The sequence below is a fragment of the Rhamphochromis longiceps genome, linkage group LG5 (assembly GCF_057381845.1).
Source record: "Rhamphochromis longiceps isolate RC_006_pf linkage group LG5, R_longiceps_female_GT1.1, whole genome shotgun sequence".
Lineage (NCBI taxonomy): Eukaryota > Metazoa > Chordata > Actinopteri > Cichliformes > Cichlidae > Rhamphochromis > Rhamphochromis longiceps.
Genome location: NC_140561.1, coordinates 37,734,235 through 37,752,274, shown reverse-complemented (window position 1 = coordinate 37,752,274; position 18,040 = coordinate 37,734,235). Strand labels below are relative to the sequence as shown.

Sequence of the window (18,040 nt, the reverse complement as noted above, 5' to 3'; positions counted from 1 at the left end):
GGGCAGGACAGTCTTGATGTGCTGCATGACTAGTCGTTCGAAGCACTTCATCAGGATGGGAGTAAGTGCAACAGGACGGTAGTCATTAAAGCAGGAGGGAGATGACTTTTTTGGAACCGGAATGATTGTGGTGGCTTTAAAACATGTGGGGACGACAGCCTGGATGAGTGATATGTTGAAGATGTCTGTGAAGACATCAGTGAGTTCCACTGCACAGTCTCTCAGTGCACGACCAGGAATGTTGTCAGGACCCGGAGCTTTACGTGCATTGATCCTGCTGAGGGATCTCCTCACGCTGTCCGGGGACAGAGTCATCACCTGGTCACCAGGAGGGGGTGGGGTCTTCTGTGCAGTGGTGCTGTTTCGGACTTCAAAGCGAGCAAAGAAAGTGTTCAGCTCGTTCAGCAGGGGGATAGTACTGTCACAAGTCTGTGGTGGGGGCTTGTAATCTGTCATGGTCTGAATGCCCCGCCACAGGCTCCGTGAGTCTCTGCTGTCTTTGAAGTGATGGGATATTTTCCTGGAGTACTGTCTCTTAGCCTCTCTGATGCCACGGGAAAGGTTGGCCCTAGCTGTCCTCAGGCTTGTTCATTCCCTTAGTGGGACATTTGCCACCAGGCTGGAGGACAAGGACTCTGTGGACATTAATGATCACCCATCTCTCCCTGAGAGTGAGGTGAGACATCGAAACAATGTGTGACTGTTTATGAACCGCACAAAGTAATTCTAAAACAAATCATTCATACCGGGAATTCTGCTTCATGTGTCATGTTTGTGATAGTTTACATGAAACACTGGTTGTCCCACTACAAGACTGCATCAATAATCTAAAGTTTTGAACATATTTTCTGATTTAGCTCTTTAAGTATTGCAATTAGATGATTTTGAGAATTTTATCTCTGCATCTTTCCTAATCAAAAAGAGAATCAAACTAAATAAAATAATTTAAGAAATAATACACTGGAGGCATCTGACTCATTATGGGTCCACATAGAGCCTAAAATAGGTTGAACTATTAAAATGACTGTATAGCATCCTATAAAAAATAGAGGCAGGACTCATCAGAGACCCCAAGACATGATATTATCACAATACTCAAAATGATAGATATTAAAACTCATTAAAACTTAAACCTAACCCTCTGACTAGTTTATAAAACTGCTCTTGTGACGTGAGCCATTGTTAATCATTTGTAATAGGTTGCTTTCTGCTGCTCAAAGTACTGTGAAAATAATTATAGCAACAATTCTGGCTTTTTCCTGCAATTTTTGCAGAAGATCTTTGCAGGCTTTTCAAAGCCATCCTGTGGGGCAGATTGGACCTCACAGTGAACTCACTCTAGAATGCAGACCATATATTTAACACCTCTGCAACACATTATGAACTTGCTTATTTTTCACCGAAAATGAATGTTTTTTGGGTGATTGTAGAGTTTTGATCTATCCTGTGCAATTACTACTTCTGGAGGAAAGTTTTCTGAACATGCCGCAAATCAATCATACTGCAAATCAAAGTCTGTTCTGTTTTACTGTGTCTGGGATAGAGAGGAACCAACATAACTACCTATATACAATTAATTGGTAGAAAATACAGGTGGTCTTCATTTGATTTATCTAGCCTACTTTCATGTCAACACTCACACTTTTATTACCTGATAAAGTGTGAATGTCAGATATTGCATCACCTCTTCCTCTGCCTCGTGTCATTTGGTGAATAACTGCAAAAGTTAACAAAATGCTGCAAAAATAAACAATAAAAGCAAAGGTGAATCAAATAGACCAATACGACAAGGCTGGGATGGTCCATTTGGTCAAGTAAATCCGTTGGGCATCTTTCTTTGCCTTTAGACAACAATTCTGATGGCAAAGGAACCAAACGGGACAGGCAAAAAAAAAAAAAGAATAACTGCAAAAGTGAGTTGGAATAAGTCAACTCTCAGCTGACAGAAGCATTGTGGTAGGTCTGTTTAGGAATCCTGACAGCTAAATAGAGTTGCAGTGAGATGGCACTGTAATGTGTGAACTATCCCTGTTTTTAGCAGTTATTATTGTGTAAATCCACAGCCTGATGGCCGCAGGGCTTCTCTAATCCTGCCAGACTTTGAGAGTTCAGTCTGACAGGCTTCCCTGTGATGGTGTGTGAATACAAAAGCTTGTAAATATGTGTGTGTGTGTGTGTGTGTGTGTGTGTCTGAGAAAAAGATGGCCTTGTTTTTGACTGTATAGAGCCGCAGTGAAGTCAAGTTCTTGGATGTTCAACTGGGAATGTTGTGGGTGTCTGCTGATCGCTATTTTAAAATCTACATCTATTTGTCCCACCTGTGGTTTGTGACAAAAACTCCATAGCATGCAAAGCTACCCACTGAATCCATGAATTTTCATCATGATAGCCTATCTCTATGACAACTGGGATAGACTCCATCCTACCCAATTGGATGGATGGAGGGATAAAAATGAAGAAGCAAAAACCTACAACAGTCTCAGCACTGAAGTTCTTTTTCTCGGCTCTGGCTGACGTGATGCGGTTTGTGCGACGACCCGACGGGCTCCATATGACTCAGAGTGCAGTATTAATAGACCCGGTCTTGTATAAATCTGTCAGCCTGTGGTGGGCAGTTCAGGACACTGAGACTGTTTGGGTTGAATAAAGAGAACAAAGTAGTGGAATCTCAAAACTGTGTCACTCAGGCCTTTCAGATGTTGCAGGTAGACGTGTAGCTGATTAAATTATCCAATTAAATACATCTTTATTCACATCTTGCTTTTTGAAAATTTTCACAAAAAGACAAAGTCCTTCATGTCAAAACATTGGTGCTCATGGCAACTATTTTATCCTTATCTGTAGTGATTTTATCCTCTTTCCTTTCAGGTATATTTCACCTGTGATGAGGATGTAGAAGAGAACGAGAAAGAGGAACGACTTCCTCCAGAGCCAGTCAAACCGGCCAGTGACAAACCTCACAAGTTTAAAGATCACTGCTGCAAGAAACCAAAGTTATGCGATGTCTGTGCTCACATGATTGTTTGTGGGTGTCACAAAACACCACCCAGCACCACAGCCAGGCACACGTTTAGTTCCCGATGTGTTTTGGTAAAATTTTAAGACACAGCATGGTCGTGGCATGAGTGTAAATGAGTACTGCAGAGATTTTTTCCTCCCATATATTTAATGTGTATGCACCTCTCCTTGCCCCCTCTCTTGTCATGTGCTCTCGCAGCCTGTAGGCTTTGGAAGAGCCTACAGCTCTTTCTACCGGAGTCAGCAGTATGCCACAGTCTCGCTGCTCCTGCCCTTTTGCAAATCCCACTTGCACATATTGCTACATTGAGATAAATTCCTCATTAAAACCAAATGCCAAACCTGGACACTTAGCCTTTTAACATAAGTTTGCTTCAACATAGCGGTCGTTTTTAAGAAATGAATCATAAAGCAAATGTGTTTTTAGTTTCGGTAACCTGTAAATAACCGCTCTGTTTTTCATGGGCTGGTTTGTTTGTTTGTCAGGTGGAGTTTTTAAATGAACTTTTTAAATAACTTGCAACATCTTCAACACTTGTAAAACAGAAATATATATAGATACATAACAAGCAGCACCTTTTTTTGTCGCTAATATATCAGATATTGGGACCCCAGAACAACTTACACAATCAGTTTTGAGTCCTTTTTTGCAGTTGAGTCGGTCTTTATATTCTTCCTTTATCAGCACGTCTAATGAATGCTAATCTTTGACAGCATAGTCAACCCACACTGACCCTGTGTTAGAGACACTGCAAATCAGTTCGCCTAGAAGAACGTATGTATGGATGTACTCAGACCTTTTAATAATACAATGCAAAGGCAGCACATTGTGACTTTAATATCAGACTTTATGGTTTACATATAATATCTGTATATGCATATATTTATGCTATTAATCTTGCATTAGGTTTGCAATACTGAAGTCAGTCAGTGCTGTAAAAGTACTAGTACTGCTGTACCCACACTCAGATGATGATGGAGGAAGCAAGAGGGTGAAGAAGGTGAAAAAGTAGAAAATAATCCTGTGGCTTCAGTAAATGCAGACACGCACCAGTCATGCATTTTAGTCAAGCTTGGACATCTTTTGTGCCAGGAGTATTTTTTAAAACATCATCAAAATATTTAGTATTCCTCCTTGTTCTTAGCAAAGCCAGAAGGAAACAAAAGAGGAGAAGTTCTTGCAGATGACAAAGTCTGAGAATGACAGAGTCAATGAAAATTATAATCAGAATCAGAATCAGAATCAGAATACTTTATTGATCCCTGGGGGAAATTATTTTTTGTTACAGTGCTCCATTTTAAACCAACATTAAGACAAGACAGACAATACGCTAACTAAGAATAGTACAATATATACATATATATATACATACATACATACATAAGTCACTTATAAATAAATATTTGGAAAAGAAACATGTGTAGTTGTAGCAGCAAACAGTGTGTTAAGTGGATGCGTTGTACAGGGAGATGGCCACAGGCAGGAATGATTTCCTGTGTCGTTCAGTGGTGCTTTTCGGTAATCTCAGTCTCTCACTGAACGAGCTCCTGTGACTGACCAACATGTCATGGAGTGGGTGGGAGGTGTTATCCAACATTGTCTTTATCTTGGACAGCATCCGCCTCTCCGACACCACCTTGAGGGAGTCCAGCTCCATCCCCACAACATTGCTGGCCTTACGGATCAGTTTATTAAGTCTGTTGGCATCTGCGACCCTCAGCCTGCTCCCCCAGCATGCAACAGCATAGAGGATCGCACTGGCCACCACAGACTCATAGAAAATCCTCAGCATTTTCTGGCAGATGTTGAAGGACCTCAGTCGCCTCAAAAAATAGAGACGACTCTGGCCCTTCCTGTAAAGTGCTGTGGTGTTTTTAGCCCAGTCCAGTTTATTGTCAATGTGTACTCCAAGGTATTTATAGTCCTCCACAATGTCAACACTGACCCCCTGGATTGAAACAGGGGTCAAGTGTTTCCTGGTCTTCCTGAAGTCCACGATCAGTTCCTTGGTCTTTGCCACGTTGAGCTGCAGATGATTCTGCTCACACCACGTGACAAAGGAGTCGACCACAGCCCGGTACTCTGTCTCATCATCCCTGCTGATGCATCCAACCACCGCAGAGTCATCAGAAAACTTCTGAAGATGGCAGGTCTCTGTGCAGTGGCTGAAGTCTGTGGTGTAGAGGGTGAAGAGGAAGGGGGAGAGGACAGTCCCCTGTGGTGCCCCTGTGTTGCTAATCACCTTATCTTGCAGATAATAATAGCAGTGATAATTACCGCTGTGAAAGACAGGTCAATCTAAATTTTTCAGATTAAAAAGCTTCAGCAGGGGAAGATCAGTATGTTCAGCCAGTCTCGCTACTATCCGGCTCTCTATTGCTTCAAGGCCATAGGGAAAGATGATCTAGAGGTTCGGTAAGCTCCTCCACAACACTTCCTGTCTCCTTTGATGACTTCCTTAATCGCTTTCTTGCTCTTTTTCTTCCAGGCTGCCCTACTTGTTTGTGTCATCATATGACATCTGAATATTCCTAAAATACTCGTGTCTTATTTGTTCTTAAGTGCCAGTGAGCACATGGCAGTGATAGATGACTCCAATGAGGAATGGTGGAGGGTGAGACCCAGATTTATTTTTTTAAATTCAGCTCACACAACATATTTCACTGTAATCATGGTCAAGTGATGTTTTCAACCCTGTCTGCTCTCCAAACACTGTGAAATTTCACCTAGAGATATCGAGCCAGATGGCGCGGGGATTGATTAATTAGATTTTGGTCATTATTGAGATCTGGGATTTCTGCCACTAGATGATCTTTTTTGAGCCAGAACAATTATGATGGGGAAAAAAAGGTCTAATTGCTGCTGGCTCCTTCGAAAGGTTTGTTTTCAATATTTATGTGGTTGTGGAGCAAATGTAAGCCATGAGACCAAAATCTTCAACAGGATATGTTTTAGGAAAAAACAAGTGACGTAATTAACTACAGACCTGATGAGTTTGACAGCACTGTGCATCATCTATTGTGCTATTTCTCACTAATCTCAAAGCCTTGCTATGACATGATATGTCCATGTTTAAACTGAGGCATCTCAGTAATTCAAATTAGACCCTGGAGCCTCAGTATACCTCATGATCAAAGCGTTTGCTCCACCAGGAGGGGACTGGGACAAGAACGGGATTCATCCCCGCCCACTACATCATCCATGTGTGAACAAGAGAGGAGGTCCACAAGGTGACCCGCTCCTTTGATGGCAACAGAGAGATGGGCCGAATCACTCTGAAGAAAGACCAGGTTAATGCTCACATGCACAATCAAATACGCAGGTCCTATGTAGACACATTACAAACTGTAACTGTAAACTATATTTACGCCTCGCCACTGTTTACACCAAACTGTAGGCCAAGAATAAAAATGAGAGAGTGAAATACAGATATTTGACAATTTAAAGGAAATCCTAGACCCTTGATTTACATTAAGGGAATCTGATGACTCTGATGATATTTTGCAGGCATAGTTCAAGTCCATTTAGAAAGAAGGGCCACTGCAAATAAAAACACAGTGATTGCCTTGTTCTGACATTAAAACATTTCCTAATAGAAGTGATCTCTTAAAGCAGGGGTCCCCAATCCCAGTCCACGAGGGCCGGTGTCCCTGCAGGTTTTAGATCTCACCCTGGGTCAACACACCTGAATCACATGATTAGTTCATTACCAGGCCTCTGGAGAACTTCAAGACATGTTGAGGGGGTAATTTATCCATTTAAATCAGCTGTGATGGATCAAGGACACATCTAAAACCTGCAGGGACACTGGCCCTCGTGGACTGGGATTGGGGACCCCTGTCTTAAAGGATAACAATGCTCTCATGAATTTGGCATGAGGGAACAGTTATAAATAATGCGATGTCCCCTGCAGTCACCAGATTACAAGCCAACTGAACACCAGTGGGAGATTTTGAACAGCAGTGCTTCCCACAACCAAAAGAGGAAATATCTTCTGGACGAATTGTGCTCATTCCTTCAGCAGATGTTTAATTTTAACTCATCAAAAGTGAGCTAAAGAAATATAAAAATAAAAAAGTGCTACACTGCATTGCTCTGGTATTTGATAAAACGTAACACAAGTTGCCTCACGAGCTCCAAATGTGTTTTACATCCATATTCCTGCTCTGGCTTACTATTGAGGATTGTTTTGCATCTCATCTGTCGAAGCGCACTCACACATATTGAATTGCAGATTAATTTCTGCTCACAACTGTTCTGTGCTCTCAGCGGATTTGTTATTGAAATAACATTTCATGCATAAACCAACACACACGCTCAAGAAGAACATGGTCTACACATTTCTGAAATTTCTCAGCGCCGGGCCTGCTATCACGAGCAGCAGGTTGAAAACGTTTCGGGCTGTCAGGCACGACCTAAATGGACTTTCATTTCAATGCAGGACTTAAGAATGCCATGTAAACAATTACTGGTTAAAAGAGTAAGTTTTTCCACCCGTAGCCGTTACATCAAGTGAAACAAAGTGTAAAAAACACCCTCACCGCTTCCATAGGAATTAAGACTGTAAGCAGCAGCCAGGTGCTGTGAATCAAAAGCACTGGATTAACTGATCATCACCAAGTGTGATTCTGTCTATAAAAGCAGATGTTTTGGCAATGGAGCATTAAGGAGTGTGTAATACTGTTCCCACAATCTTTCCAGCAAATTCACACAAAGGTTAGACAGTGCAATGCTTAGAGAAATTTTAAAAAGGTGTAAATCTCAGACTCTACAGGCTTCATTTAGCAAGGTTTATGTTCATTAAAGTTCATGAGAGGACAGACTTTTTCAGAAGACTGATCAAGTAAAGCTGTGTTCAGAATACACCCATCATGGGCATGAATGTCATGGTCATCCTGGAGTTTTCATGATTCTTTGAACATCGTTTGAATCTTTGGGCTGAAGGAGGGACAATACTCGGTGTATCAATGCTCAATCAACAATCATTTATTTCCATACAATTCAACAGTCAGAGCATTACAACGTCCGGACGGGAGAGATGCTACCAGAGGGTCAGGCACATGTCTCAAAATGGTGACGGGTTGCTCAGCTTTTTATAGTCTCTAGTGGCCCCCAGCTAGTCGTAAAAGCCAAAACATCACATTTTTTCTCTGTTACAGCGCCTAAGTTATGACCTCGGCAGTTGTTTCTCTGCTTTCTGTAAGGTGGGGGTGTGGAATGTGGTCTATCTATCTCCCCTGTCTTTAGACACAGAGTCTCCTGCTTACAACCTTCTCTTCATGATTCAACAATTAAGCATGTCAAGAAAACAGTGTAACACATTCCCAGCAGATCAAGGATACAGAGTGATGCACATTTATCTAATGAACTAATATGTGAATATGTTCTGTTAACTCAAACGTATAATGAGAACTAAACTACATACAGCTCACACACTCTATATTAAAGGGTATAATGTGATCTACAGCAGTATTCTAATTCAACTACTTTGATTACATATATAAGGTAACATATAATAACAGAATAATCTAATAATTCCCCCTTTTGATCTCTGAAAGAGATCACTTACAACATGCACTCCAGGGTCGCAAGGTCCAGGTTTTCTTGATCCTGAGGCCCTCTGTCCCCCTTTAACGGGTGGACCATATGTGGGATGACCTCTGTGTTCACGCAGTTCAGATGCAAGCAAAGTTAGATTTACAACCATAACAGCAGTTACAGATGACTCTCCCATCACTCCCCAATTTTCCCACAGCTTTATTTTGGTGCTCCAGTTTTCCACCCCCATTTTAATGCCCCCTTATACCTTTCAAACGTACTTAGACTAGAACCTCTGTCTAAGGAGCTTTTAACCTTTATTTTTATTGCTGCAGCTACCAGTGTCTTCCAGTTGGGTGATTCTCAGCTTCTTTCTTCGACCTCCGGGGTTAGACCACCCTTTAGTCATTGCACAGTTCTGGGGATTATTCTGCCCCGATTTCAAACAAGGATCTGTGTGTTTTGGGTTCACCGCCGTGTCCCCCTTTTTGCCAAGAGCCTCTCGAACCTCGTTGGTCTGGTGTTCCTGGTTTTCGCCAACCCCTTCATGGTTATTGCTGTGTTTGTGGGATCCATCTTCTCCAGGAGCCCAAACGTCATGACACTTGACCCCAGTTGCTGTCTCGGCAGTCCCTACATCTGTCCCTGCTGTGAAGGGTCCTCACATCTCCGGGTCCCCGTCTGGTGTCTCTTCCTTTCTCTGCAAGAGACAGAAAACCAAAACACCTCTCTCCCTAGCCTTGATAATCTAATATTGTTATCCATTGTTCTTCTAATGATTCAAATTTGGTTTAAAATATTATGTTCAGAACCTATTCTAATCATAATCTATGTGTGTGTAAAAGAAATCAAAAATTAGTGAACCCTTTCTAAGTCTAACACATTATAAGCTTAAGTTTTACCATAGCTAAATTATTAAACACACAAATAAAGTCATAAAATGTTCATAACACCATTGTTTGATGTTCGGACTCAACTCCCCCTTTTTGACACACTCCCATGTGTCAATTCATTGGAGCTAGACACTTAAAAGAGAAGGTTAGTGACATCATATCTGGTAACTGGTCCATCCAGAGCTGTAACATTTTGAAATGTACATACAACAAGCCAAACCACACCTTGGTCACACCAACCCTTTTCTGCCCCGAAGATGTCCAATGCCATCCTAGTATGGACTGTCAAAAGTGGCTTTAACGCTGACTATCCTGACAATCCATTTTATAACGTTTCCTGGTCAGATTTGCCAATCTCTGCACCAGGGTTTTAAACTTTTCGCCATTTCCATTAGTTGTTATTTTATTTAGTTTCGACTCCAGATTTTCAATTTTTTGCCAGTTGTAATTAGTTTTTACCAATTCTTTGCTAGTTTAGTTTAGTTTTTATTTTCTGAAAATCCTTAGTTTCAATTTAGTTTTATTTGTGTTTTGCAAAAATTAAGTGTAACAAAATCCCAGTTCCATCATATCAGTCATGCTCTTCTGGTTATCCTTGGGTGTTGAGACTAATAACTATTAACTCTTGCCGCACCGTGTGGTCCTAATTTTGGTTGGAGTGAATTGATAACCTTTTGAAGGCGATTGTTTCACACCTTTATTTAGATGTCCCAGTCCTGTTGTCTCGGGATACATCACGCTGGGGTTAGCTGTTTTCTGGGGATGCGGGTTGAGTGGGTGAGCTCTTCAAGGAGGGGGAGTGTGCTCCCCCTGATGAGGTCTTCTAGGTAAGCTAGGTTAGCCTTCTTGTGTGAGCTTTTCAAGTGCACTTTAAGGTTAGTGGGACTTTTAGTTTTATAAATGTCCCTCATGACCCCCTGATGACCCAGTATTTCATTTTTGCACACTGTAGTACACATTTTAGTTTTTGCTTGTAGCTCGCATACTCTACTTGCCACTCCTCTAAGTCCTGATGTTTCTTAGAGAGGGCAACAGTACCTTTAAAATTATATCACATGTGTGGGGGTGTGGCCTTGCCAATTGTTTTGCCCACCTTTTCAAAATGGCTGGCGTGCCCACAAGCACATTTCATGGAAAAAGAAAGGTAAGCTTGATATTTACATTTAAAATGTTTTGTTAAACTCAGATTTTTATTTTATTCTTTTTGCAAGTACCCCTCCTCGGTGGCGAGAAACTGTTGGTGTGGTCAAGTGGGTGCTCTGGAAACAAACGCTCAGGACAGAACAGTTATCAGTCATGTACTTCCTACAAATTTTGCATATGTTTTATTCCATATTGATCCTCTGAGTGTAATGGTACATTTTAATTTGAATTTATCCAAACTAAACACAATATTTTCTTTATTTACTTTGCTCTTGTTCTTTTTCAGTACCACATCCTATCAAATGTCCCTGTCGATTATATTCTACATTTAATAACTTACTATTTCAAGTGAGAACCTAAATCACGTGGACCAATGTTTATTATTGCATATCTCTATTCTGAATGTGGCCAGTCATTCATAGGTATTGTCCAATTTTGGCGATTTTCCTCTATAAAATTTAATTGACTTTTTACAGTGGCCTGCTGTGGTTAATAGTAACATATTCCAGTCATGAGTGGTATCAAAAGTCTTCTCCACTGTAGCATTTGGCATTCCCAATAATATAACATGATACCTTACTCAAAACACAGCTAATATAGCACAGTTTTCTTAATGCAAACATCAGTAACTCAAAATCAGCAACCACAGTGTTAAGTCTGCAGTTCATACTTATGTGAAGCTAGAGTCTCCTCCTCCAGTCTCTCTTATCCTCCTGCTCCTGAAAAAACAAAACAAAGCGAAGCATCCACCCTTCTCTTGTCGGCTGGGTGAATTGTTTATGAATTGTTTATTGGCATTTACTAATCCTAAAGTGGGTGCAGTCATTGTCTCAGTATCAAGTCAGTCAAAACTTTTAGTCGTCAGTCCATCACAGTCCATTCACATGCATACCTCCATACACATTCATACCAGATGTTGCTGATAATGGAGTCTCCCGCGCAACCTATTCGAGCCTCCATCACCAGCAAGATGACGTCATCATTTTAAAGGAAAACAATTCCTTGTTGTTTTTTGGGCCGGATTGACTCGGTGCAATCCTTTTAGATCAGTGTTCCCTATAAGTGAATTTCTCCCAAGCCAATTACAATCATGGAGAAGCACACTTTGCAACTGTTTACAGTAATAATATTTTATAGCGCTTTAAATTTCAATCTTTCAGGCCTGGTTTAAAGAGCTGATTGTTAAATCATGAACTCACAAAATATCAACATATCACCACCGGTGGATCACACCTCTCAGATGTTTTTTCTCCAGTGCACTGTAACAAAAACGAAAACAGACATAACCAACAAAATACTACTAAAATAACACAAACTAGGGCCCGTTGCAGACATGTCCAAGCATAAAACTATCCCTCTCTCGCTTACGAGAAAGAACACAAGCCAAAGCTCACTGATAACATCAAACTAGCGCTAAACAAAACCAAACAATCAACCAGAAATTCACAGGAAAATTTTGCTTCCTGCCGGGACAATATTGTGTGGGAATGAGAACCTCAGGTGCCGTAACACCTTTTGTTCCTCCTTGAATTAAAACTCAATCACAGAAAATGCCGTACTCCAACCTAACCTTACACTATTAATTCATCATTTTCACTCTGTGCCACTGTTCCTCATCAGGGCTGTGTGAAGCACAGCAAAGAATTCAGTCAAGGCCTTGAGCCATAAACAGACATCACGCACAGACATTGTTTTCATAACCAAACCGTTTTAGAGCTTATTCCTAAAATCTACATAAATGCCTTCTAGGTGACATATAACACATTCTAAGTAATCAATGGCTCCTTATAAAAATTATGCATTGGGATGTTTGTGTGCAGCATTTTGCATATCAGCATAAGCAAAGCATTCTTCATTGCATCAGCGTGTGTGTGTGTGTGTGTGTGTGTGTATGTGGATCACTCTTCATTGCACAAGCGTGTGCATGTGTATGTGTGTGCATCACTTCTCAGTGAATCAACATTCCCGTGTGTGTGTGTGTGTGTGTGTGTCATTTCTCACTCACTCAACGAGTGCACGTGTTCATGTGTGTATTTCACTTCATTCTGAATCTGTGTGTTTGGAGACGTGTGTGTGTGTGTGTGTGTGTGTGTTCATCACTTTCCTGTTCTGGTGTTCTGGGTAAACCACGGCCTGAAGCATGCCCTGGGGTCCTGCCCCCCCTCCTTTTGTTTGTTTGCGACCATTGCTGCTGCTGCTCAAAATTCAGTCCGTCCTGGTTCTGACCCCAATTGGGGCAGTCCTTTCTCCAGTGTCGATGTTCACCGCAGGTGAAACCTGCATCATCTTCTGTGTTTTTGTCCATTCTGAGGTGCCTTCTGTCCTCAGTTACTCCTCTTGTCTCGGTCACGCCCTTTTTCGCCACCCGATCATCCGTGTTGGTCCATCACTGTCCTGCACAGTGTGAATGCAAAGTTATCAAGGTCAGCATTCTTTTGCTCGGCCTTACTTTTCATTCGGGCTTGGCGGGCGTCTCGTCACAGCTCTGTCAGCTGACGCAGTCTGGGAATTTTTCCCCCGTGTAGTGAAACGGGCCTTAGGTTTAGTGCTCTCCGTCTCGGCTGCATGAGATCACATTCCTGCAGGTCTGTTGACATTCTCAGGTCGTTGTTGTGGGTCCAGCTGTTGCAGCATTTGGTCAGTGTCACGTATGGGGGAGAGCAGGAGTCCAGTCAGCCTCGGCTTTCAGGGCCGGCAAAGCAGCCTGTAATTAAATATGTATAGAAAAAACAAAAACAAAACAAAACAAAAACAAACGAACAGGAAAATGTTGTTGTGTTGGCTGTGTTATTCAGAGGGGAGGCAATGGGGCCAGGCCCTGTGTCAGCCTTCTCTCCCCCTTTTTTTGTTTTTTGTCTCCCGATATAATCAACTCCTAACCCACCAAGTTGACAGGACAACACCGGTATATGTTAAAATTCTTAAGATCATGTTTAAAAGCCCAAAAAAGGAACTTTCTTTCATTCAGTAATCACTTTTATTAATCAATCAACAGAAAACATGTCACAATTTGAATCTTTTAACCACTAAATTTGTTGTGTCTTGCCTGGTTGGTTAGACCAGTGTTCCTTTTTTTTTTTTTTTTTTTTTTTAGTTAAATTGTTGTCCTGCAACCCAGAGGGTTTCTTTGTCAGTAATGTATAGACTTCATCATTTAAGTATGTTAATTTTTCTTTAACCTTGCTGGAAAATCTTCACGTGTTCATGAGTGTAAGCTGTTTCTTCATTGCGTGTATGTGCATTTGTATAAAAGCAGGTTAATTTTATCTTTTCTCAAACTAGGCGTTACCTTAAAAGGAGCCTTTCTCTCAGATTTCTCTGCTTGTGTGTGTTTTTGTTTCACCTTTTTGTTGTGATGCTCCGGACGCCTTCCCAACCTCCACAAGTCCGTTGGCCCCAATTTTATGTGTTAAAACTTCTCTTAATTTCTCCTCTAATTCTCTCCTTGCTGCTGTCTGTTTCACAGCTGCTGATTCGTGCTGGGTGTGGTTCCCATTACCTATAATTTTGCTTCGGCCGCTGTGCTTGTGGGGGCAGTTGGTCCAGGTCCGCAGCTTCCTGTATTAACACACTAAGAGATTTATTTAATTTCATTTTCATCACTTTTAAACCGATAAGCAGCCAGTCTCCCAACACATTCCTCTCTCTACTCCTCCATAATTCTCCACTGCACACCTCTTACTATCTCTCCTTTTTATTTTTATTACACCACAGAGTAATACACCCAATTATGCCCGTCTATCTCCATGTGGCTCCAAATTCCCTCTTTATTTTAATTTCACACTCGTCAGGGGACAGGCACACAACAATTTCAACCACTGAAACGAGGAATTCAACCTTTTTATATTTCTTTACTAATCTAGACTCAACGTTTGTTCGCAAAATGTGTCTTGTTCTAGTCCGGAAATAAATGTGAACCCGTGATTACACGGCCGTTCCAGTGTTATTTCCGTGGCTATGCGGGGGCCCTCACCTCCCCAAGTCACCACCTCGGCACCCGGACGCCACCGGTCCTGCCCGCGCGTCCACGAACAGGAGGGTCGCCACTCCATAGGCAAATGTTCCACAGGTACACTAGGCATCAACCTTTGATCCTAAAATGTGTATTTGCTCTAATGTCCTCCTAATCAAACACATCAACCGTCACTGTCACTGTGTTCACGCTTCACACTCCACACAAAAAACATACTCAGAGCGCGCATCACTCCCACTCTCACTCAGTGCGCGCTTTACCCACAAGACAGCACCCAGAGCGCGCCTCGCAGCTTCACACACACTCTCTCACCCAGAGCGCGCCTTCACACTCACACACAACACTTTTCCTCAGCGGGAATTTTACACAGAAACCTCTGAGCTCAACTATTAGATCTTCTTAAAGCACACTGCACCATAGACCAAAATACCCCTTTCTCTGCGCTTATGACCGCCACCACGGGGCAAAGTCGCATCATAAAAGTGATGCTTGCATCCCCGAAGTTATACCAGACATCATAAACCAGGTTTTGCTCTATGTACTTCTTGGCAAGTAAAATTTTACTTTGTTTTATGACCGCAGCCCTTAAAAAAAAAACTCGACTGACGCCACAAACCACCGTCAAAACCTCTATTCAATGTACTAAAATTAGCACCAACCACTACTGCACTTCACGGCCGCACCACCGGAACACGCCGTATCATAAACCAAACCTACGGACGTGTTTCGCTCTCGCGTTGCCAGCGTTCAACCGCACCGTGAAGCCAGCATCTGCTTTTCCTTAAATCAACTTCTATTTCATAGCCGGCAAGAGCCAGGACGTAACCGACACCATAAACAAAATAAACAAACCTCGACTTCAATGTACTGGACTAATGGCCGCGTCTTCCGAAGAAATTCTAACGTATTATTGCTACAGAAGCCAGTATTAGACAAAATTAAATGTGGAAGGTAAAGTGGCTGCAACTAGTCCAACGTAGTATGTTATTAGTATCTCGGTAGAAGCAGTTTATTTAACACACTGGAATTCAGCCTCAACTTATGTTGTTAGTATCTTGCGCCAAAAACCAGACACCGACAAATTTACTGTGAAAATACATGTGACTCAGCGAACAGATTAATTTGGAAAGCCCAATATGCACATTTGGTATTTATAATACAACAGGCTGTGCTTACCTTTTTATTTTTGGACCGGTCCTCTGTTCACCTCGCCTCACGATCTCACCAAAGGTCAAATCTACACCTCCTCAGCACACCAAAGATCCGGGTCACACGGCACCAAGTTGTTGAATTCTCCCAATTCTTTGAATCTTTGGGCTGAAGGACGGACAATACTCGGTGTATCAATGCTCAATCAACAATCATTTATTTCCATACAATTCAACAGTCAGAGCATTACAACGTCCGGACGGGAGAGATGCTACCAGAGGGTCAGGCACATGTCTCAAAATGGTGACGGGTTGCTCAGCTTTTTATAGTCTCTAGTGGCCCCCAGCTAGTCGTAAAAGCCAAAACATCACATTTTTTCTCTGTTACAGCGCCTAAGTTATGACCTCGGCAGTTGTTTCTCTGCTTTCTGTAAGGTGGGGGTGTGGAATGTGGTCTATCTATCTCCCCTGTCTTTAGACACAGAGTCTCCTGCTTACAACCTTCTCTTCATGATTCAACAATTAAGCATGTCAAGAAAACAGTGTAACACATTCACAGCAGATCAAGGATACAGAGTGATGCACATTTATCTAATGAACTAATATGTGAATATGTTCTGTTAACTCAAAAGTATAATGAGAACTAAACTACATACAGCTCACACACTCTATATTAAAGGGTATAATGTGATCTACAGCAGTATTCTAATTCAACTACTTTGATTACATATATAAGGTAACATATAATAACAGAATAATCTAATATTGCCCACGATGAGTCTATGCAACCTTCTAACCTAAACTGTACTGTCTGAAAAGTAGCAGACACTTAACAACTATGGTGACACACTCAGTTTAACATCAGTGAAATGCCTTTTAAAATCATCTGAACAACTTTGACCTCAACTTTGGTCCACAGCAATTAATGCACCACAGTGAAAGTAAATCGCATGATTATTTAGCAAGAAAGATGAAGGAGAAAAAGCCAAGCAGATTCTTTGATTTATTATTGAGACAATTTTTTTTTGGTGTGCTCGTGTGTCATTATATTGTGGTGAAGAAGCGCGAGGAGGTCAGCAGGCAACCTGCTGCAGGAGATCTTTGTTAGTCAGATTCATGTTTTTGCTAACTTTTGTAACAACAATGCTGCTGCTGTAACAACCATTTCTACTGACAATATCAAACATAAAAACAGGCACTTTTAGAAGCTCAGATAATCCACATATTCTTATTGTCCATGTGAATAAATCATACGAATTACAGCCCCTCACATATGTGGCCGAGGTTGGAAAATATAATTAACAGGATCAGACCTGCGAGCGTGTGAGTGCTTCTTTCCATCAGTCATCCGTATAACACTGAACGATCACTGAATGAACATAATTTGAGTGTGTTTCATCATATTATGCAAATTCAGTGTGTGAGGAGGAAGAAGAAGCACACAAAGGGTTGGATCCGGGAAAAGGTGCAGGATTTGTTATCACTTCGTTATCAGTGTCATTCTTAGCAAAGGTAAGAATGCATTCATGTCGGGGGAACAAATGCGAGACAATAATGAAGCAGAAACATTTCCAGATCTTCAAAAGGATGCAGAGCTTTTATCTATAGATACTCTGAGTGCAGTGTAATTAGCTGAATGAAACACTGCGGGGATGGTTGGCGACGGGGAATGAAGGGAATGGCATATGCAGCTCTGAAGAGATATTTTAGTGAACATATACAGCCTGAATCACAGGACACGTAGACAGAAAGACAGATGGACAAACATCTGTTCACTTTGTTCGCACGCCTCTACCTGCTGCAGTGTCTTCTGATAATGTTTAATAAAGAATACTTGCTTTAATTTTTGTGCTTTTTCAGTGATCGCTCGTCTGAATAAGACTGATTTTCACATTCGCTGCCTCCCTGCTTACCTGGGTTCCTCCCCTTCACGGGCTCATCCAACATGTTTAGATGCAGATGATGAGTTGCCTGGTCACACCTCCTTCCTGCTCTGTCGTCTGTCAGAGGAAAGGAGATTCGTGGCCCTAGCTGGTACCACTACCAGGCTTCAGCAGTCTTCTGAGTGGACAACAGAGAACCCCTTCAGACACGGGTCACTTCCCCCTGGGAAACTGCTTCTGCTTCATGCTGTGCTGGACTGAAGTGACTGTGAGGAAGATGGGCTACCATAGCTGCCATGTTGTCATCCTCGACCCTGTGACCCTGCCACAGCAGACAGGCAGGATGGAGGAAGGTTGCCAGGATGTTTGTGGATATGTGTTGGTGGATGATTTTAGATATTTGTCTGTGAGTTTCTGTCTGTGCATCATCTAATTTCAATTAG

At 41.8% G+C, this 18,040-nt stretch overlaps 1 protein-coding gene and 2 long non-coding RNA genes across 3 annotated transcripts; 1 reads left to right on the top strand and 2 right to left on the bottom strand.

Annotated features, from left to right (window-relative positions):
* Positions 1 to 547: 547 nt before the first annotated feature.
* LOC146670544 (SH3 and cysteine-rich domain-containing protein 3-like) lies at positions 548 to 6,228 on the top strand. The gene is made up of 5 exons (XM_085408069.1): positions 548 to 676; positions 2,869 to 3,003; positions 5,331 to 5,434; positions 5,582 to 5,633; positions 6,172 to 6,228. Exons 1-5 carry the CDS (start codon positions 548 to 550, stop codon positions 6,226 to 6,228), a joined length of 477 nt encoding a protein of 158 aa, XP_085264195.1.
* Positions 6,229 to 7,985: 1,757 nt separating this feature from the next.
* Positions 7,986 to 10,484, bottom strand: LOC146670543 (uncharacterized). The gene is made up of 2 exons (XR_014911797.1): positions 8,873 to 10,484; positions 7,986 to 8,774 (listed from the first exon to the last, which is right to left on the bottom strand). It is a non-coding gene; the product is annotated as an uncharacterized LOC146670543 (long non-coding RNA).
* Positions 10,485 to 12,400: 1,916 nt separating this feature from the next.
* On the bottom strand, positions 12,401 to 16,472 carry LOC146670542 (uncharacterized). Its single transcript, XR_014911798.1, has 2 exons — positions 15,743 to 16,472; positions 12,401 to 13,297 (listed from the first exon to the last, which is right to left on the bottom strand). It is a non-coding gene; the product is annotated as an uncharacterized LOC146670542 (long non-coding RNA).
* Between the last annotated feature and the right edge of the window lie 1,568 nt (positions 16,473 to 18,040).

Bases quoted from the DNA above. Each gene is read 5' to 3' on its own strand.
- LOC146670544 (XM_085408069.1), top strand. From the start codon at position 548: ATGCCACGGGAAAGGTTGGCCCTAGCTGTCCTCAGGCTTGTTCATTCC. The intron at 5,435-5,581 runs GTAAGCTCCTCC...TTTGTTCTTAAG, and splicing joins AAAGATGATCTAGAGGTTCG to TGCCAGTGAGCACATGGCAG. The intron at 5,634-6,171 runs GTGAGACCCAGA...TTGCTCCACCAG, and splicing joins CCAATGAGGAATGGTGGAGG to GAGGGGACTGGGACAAGAAC.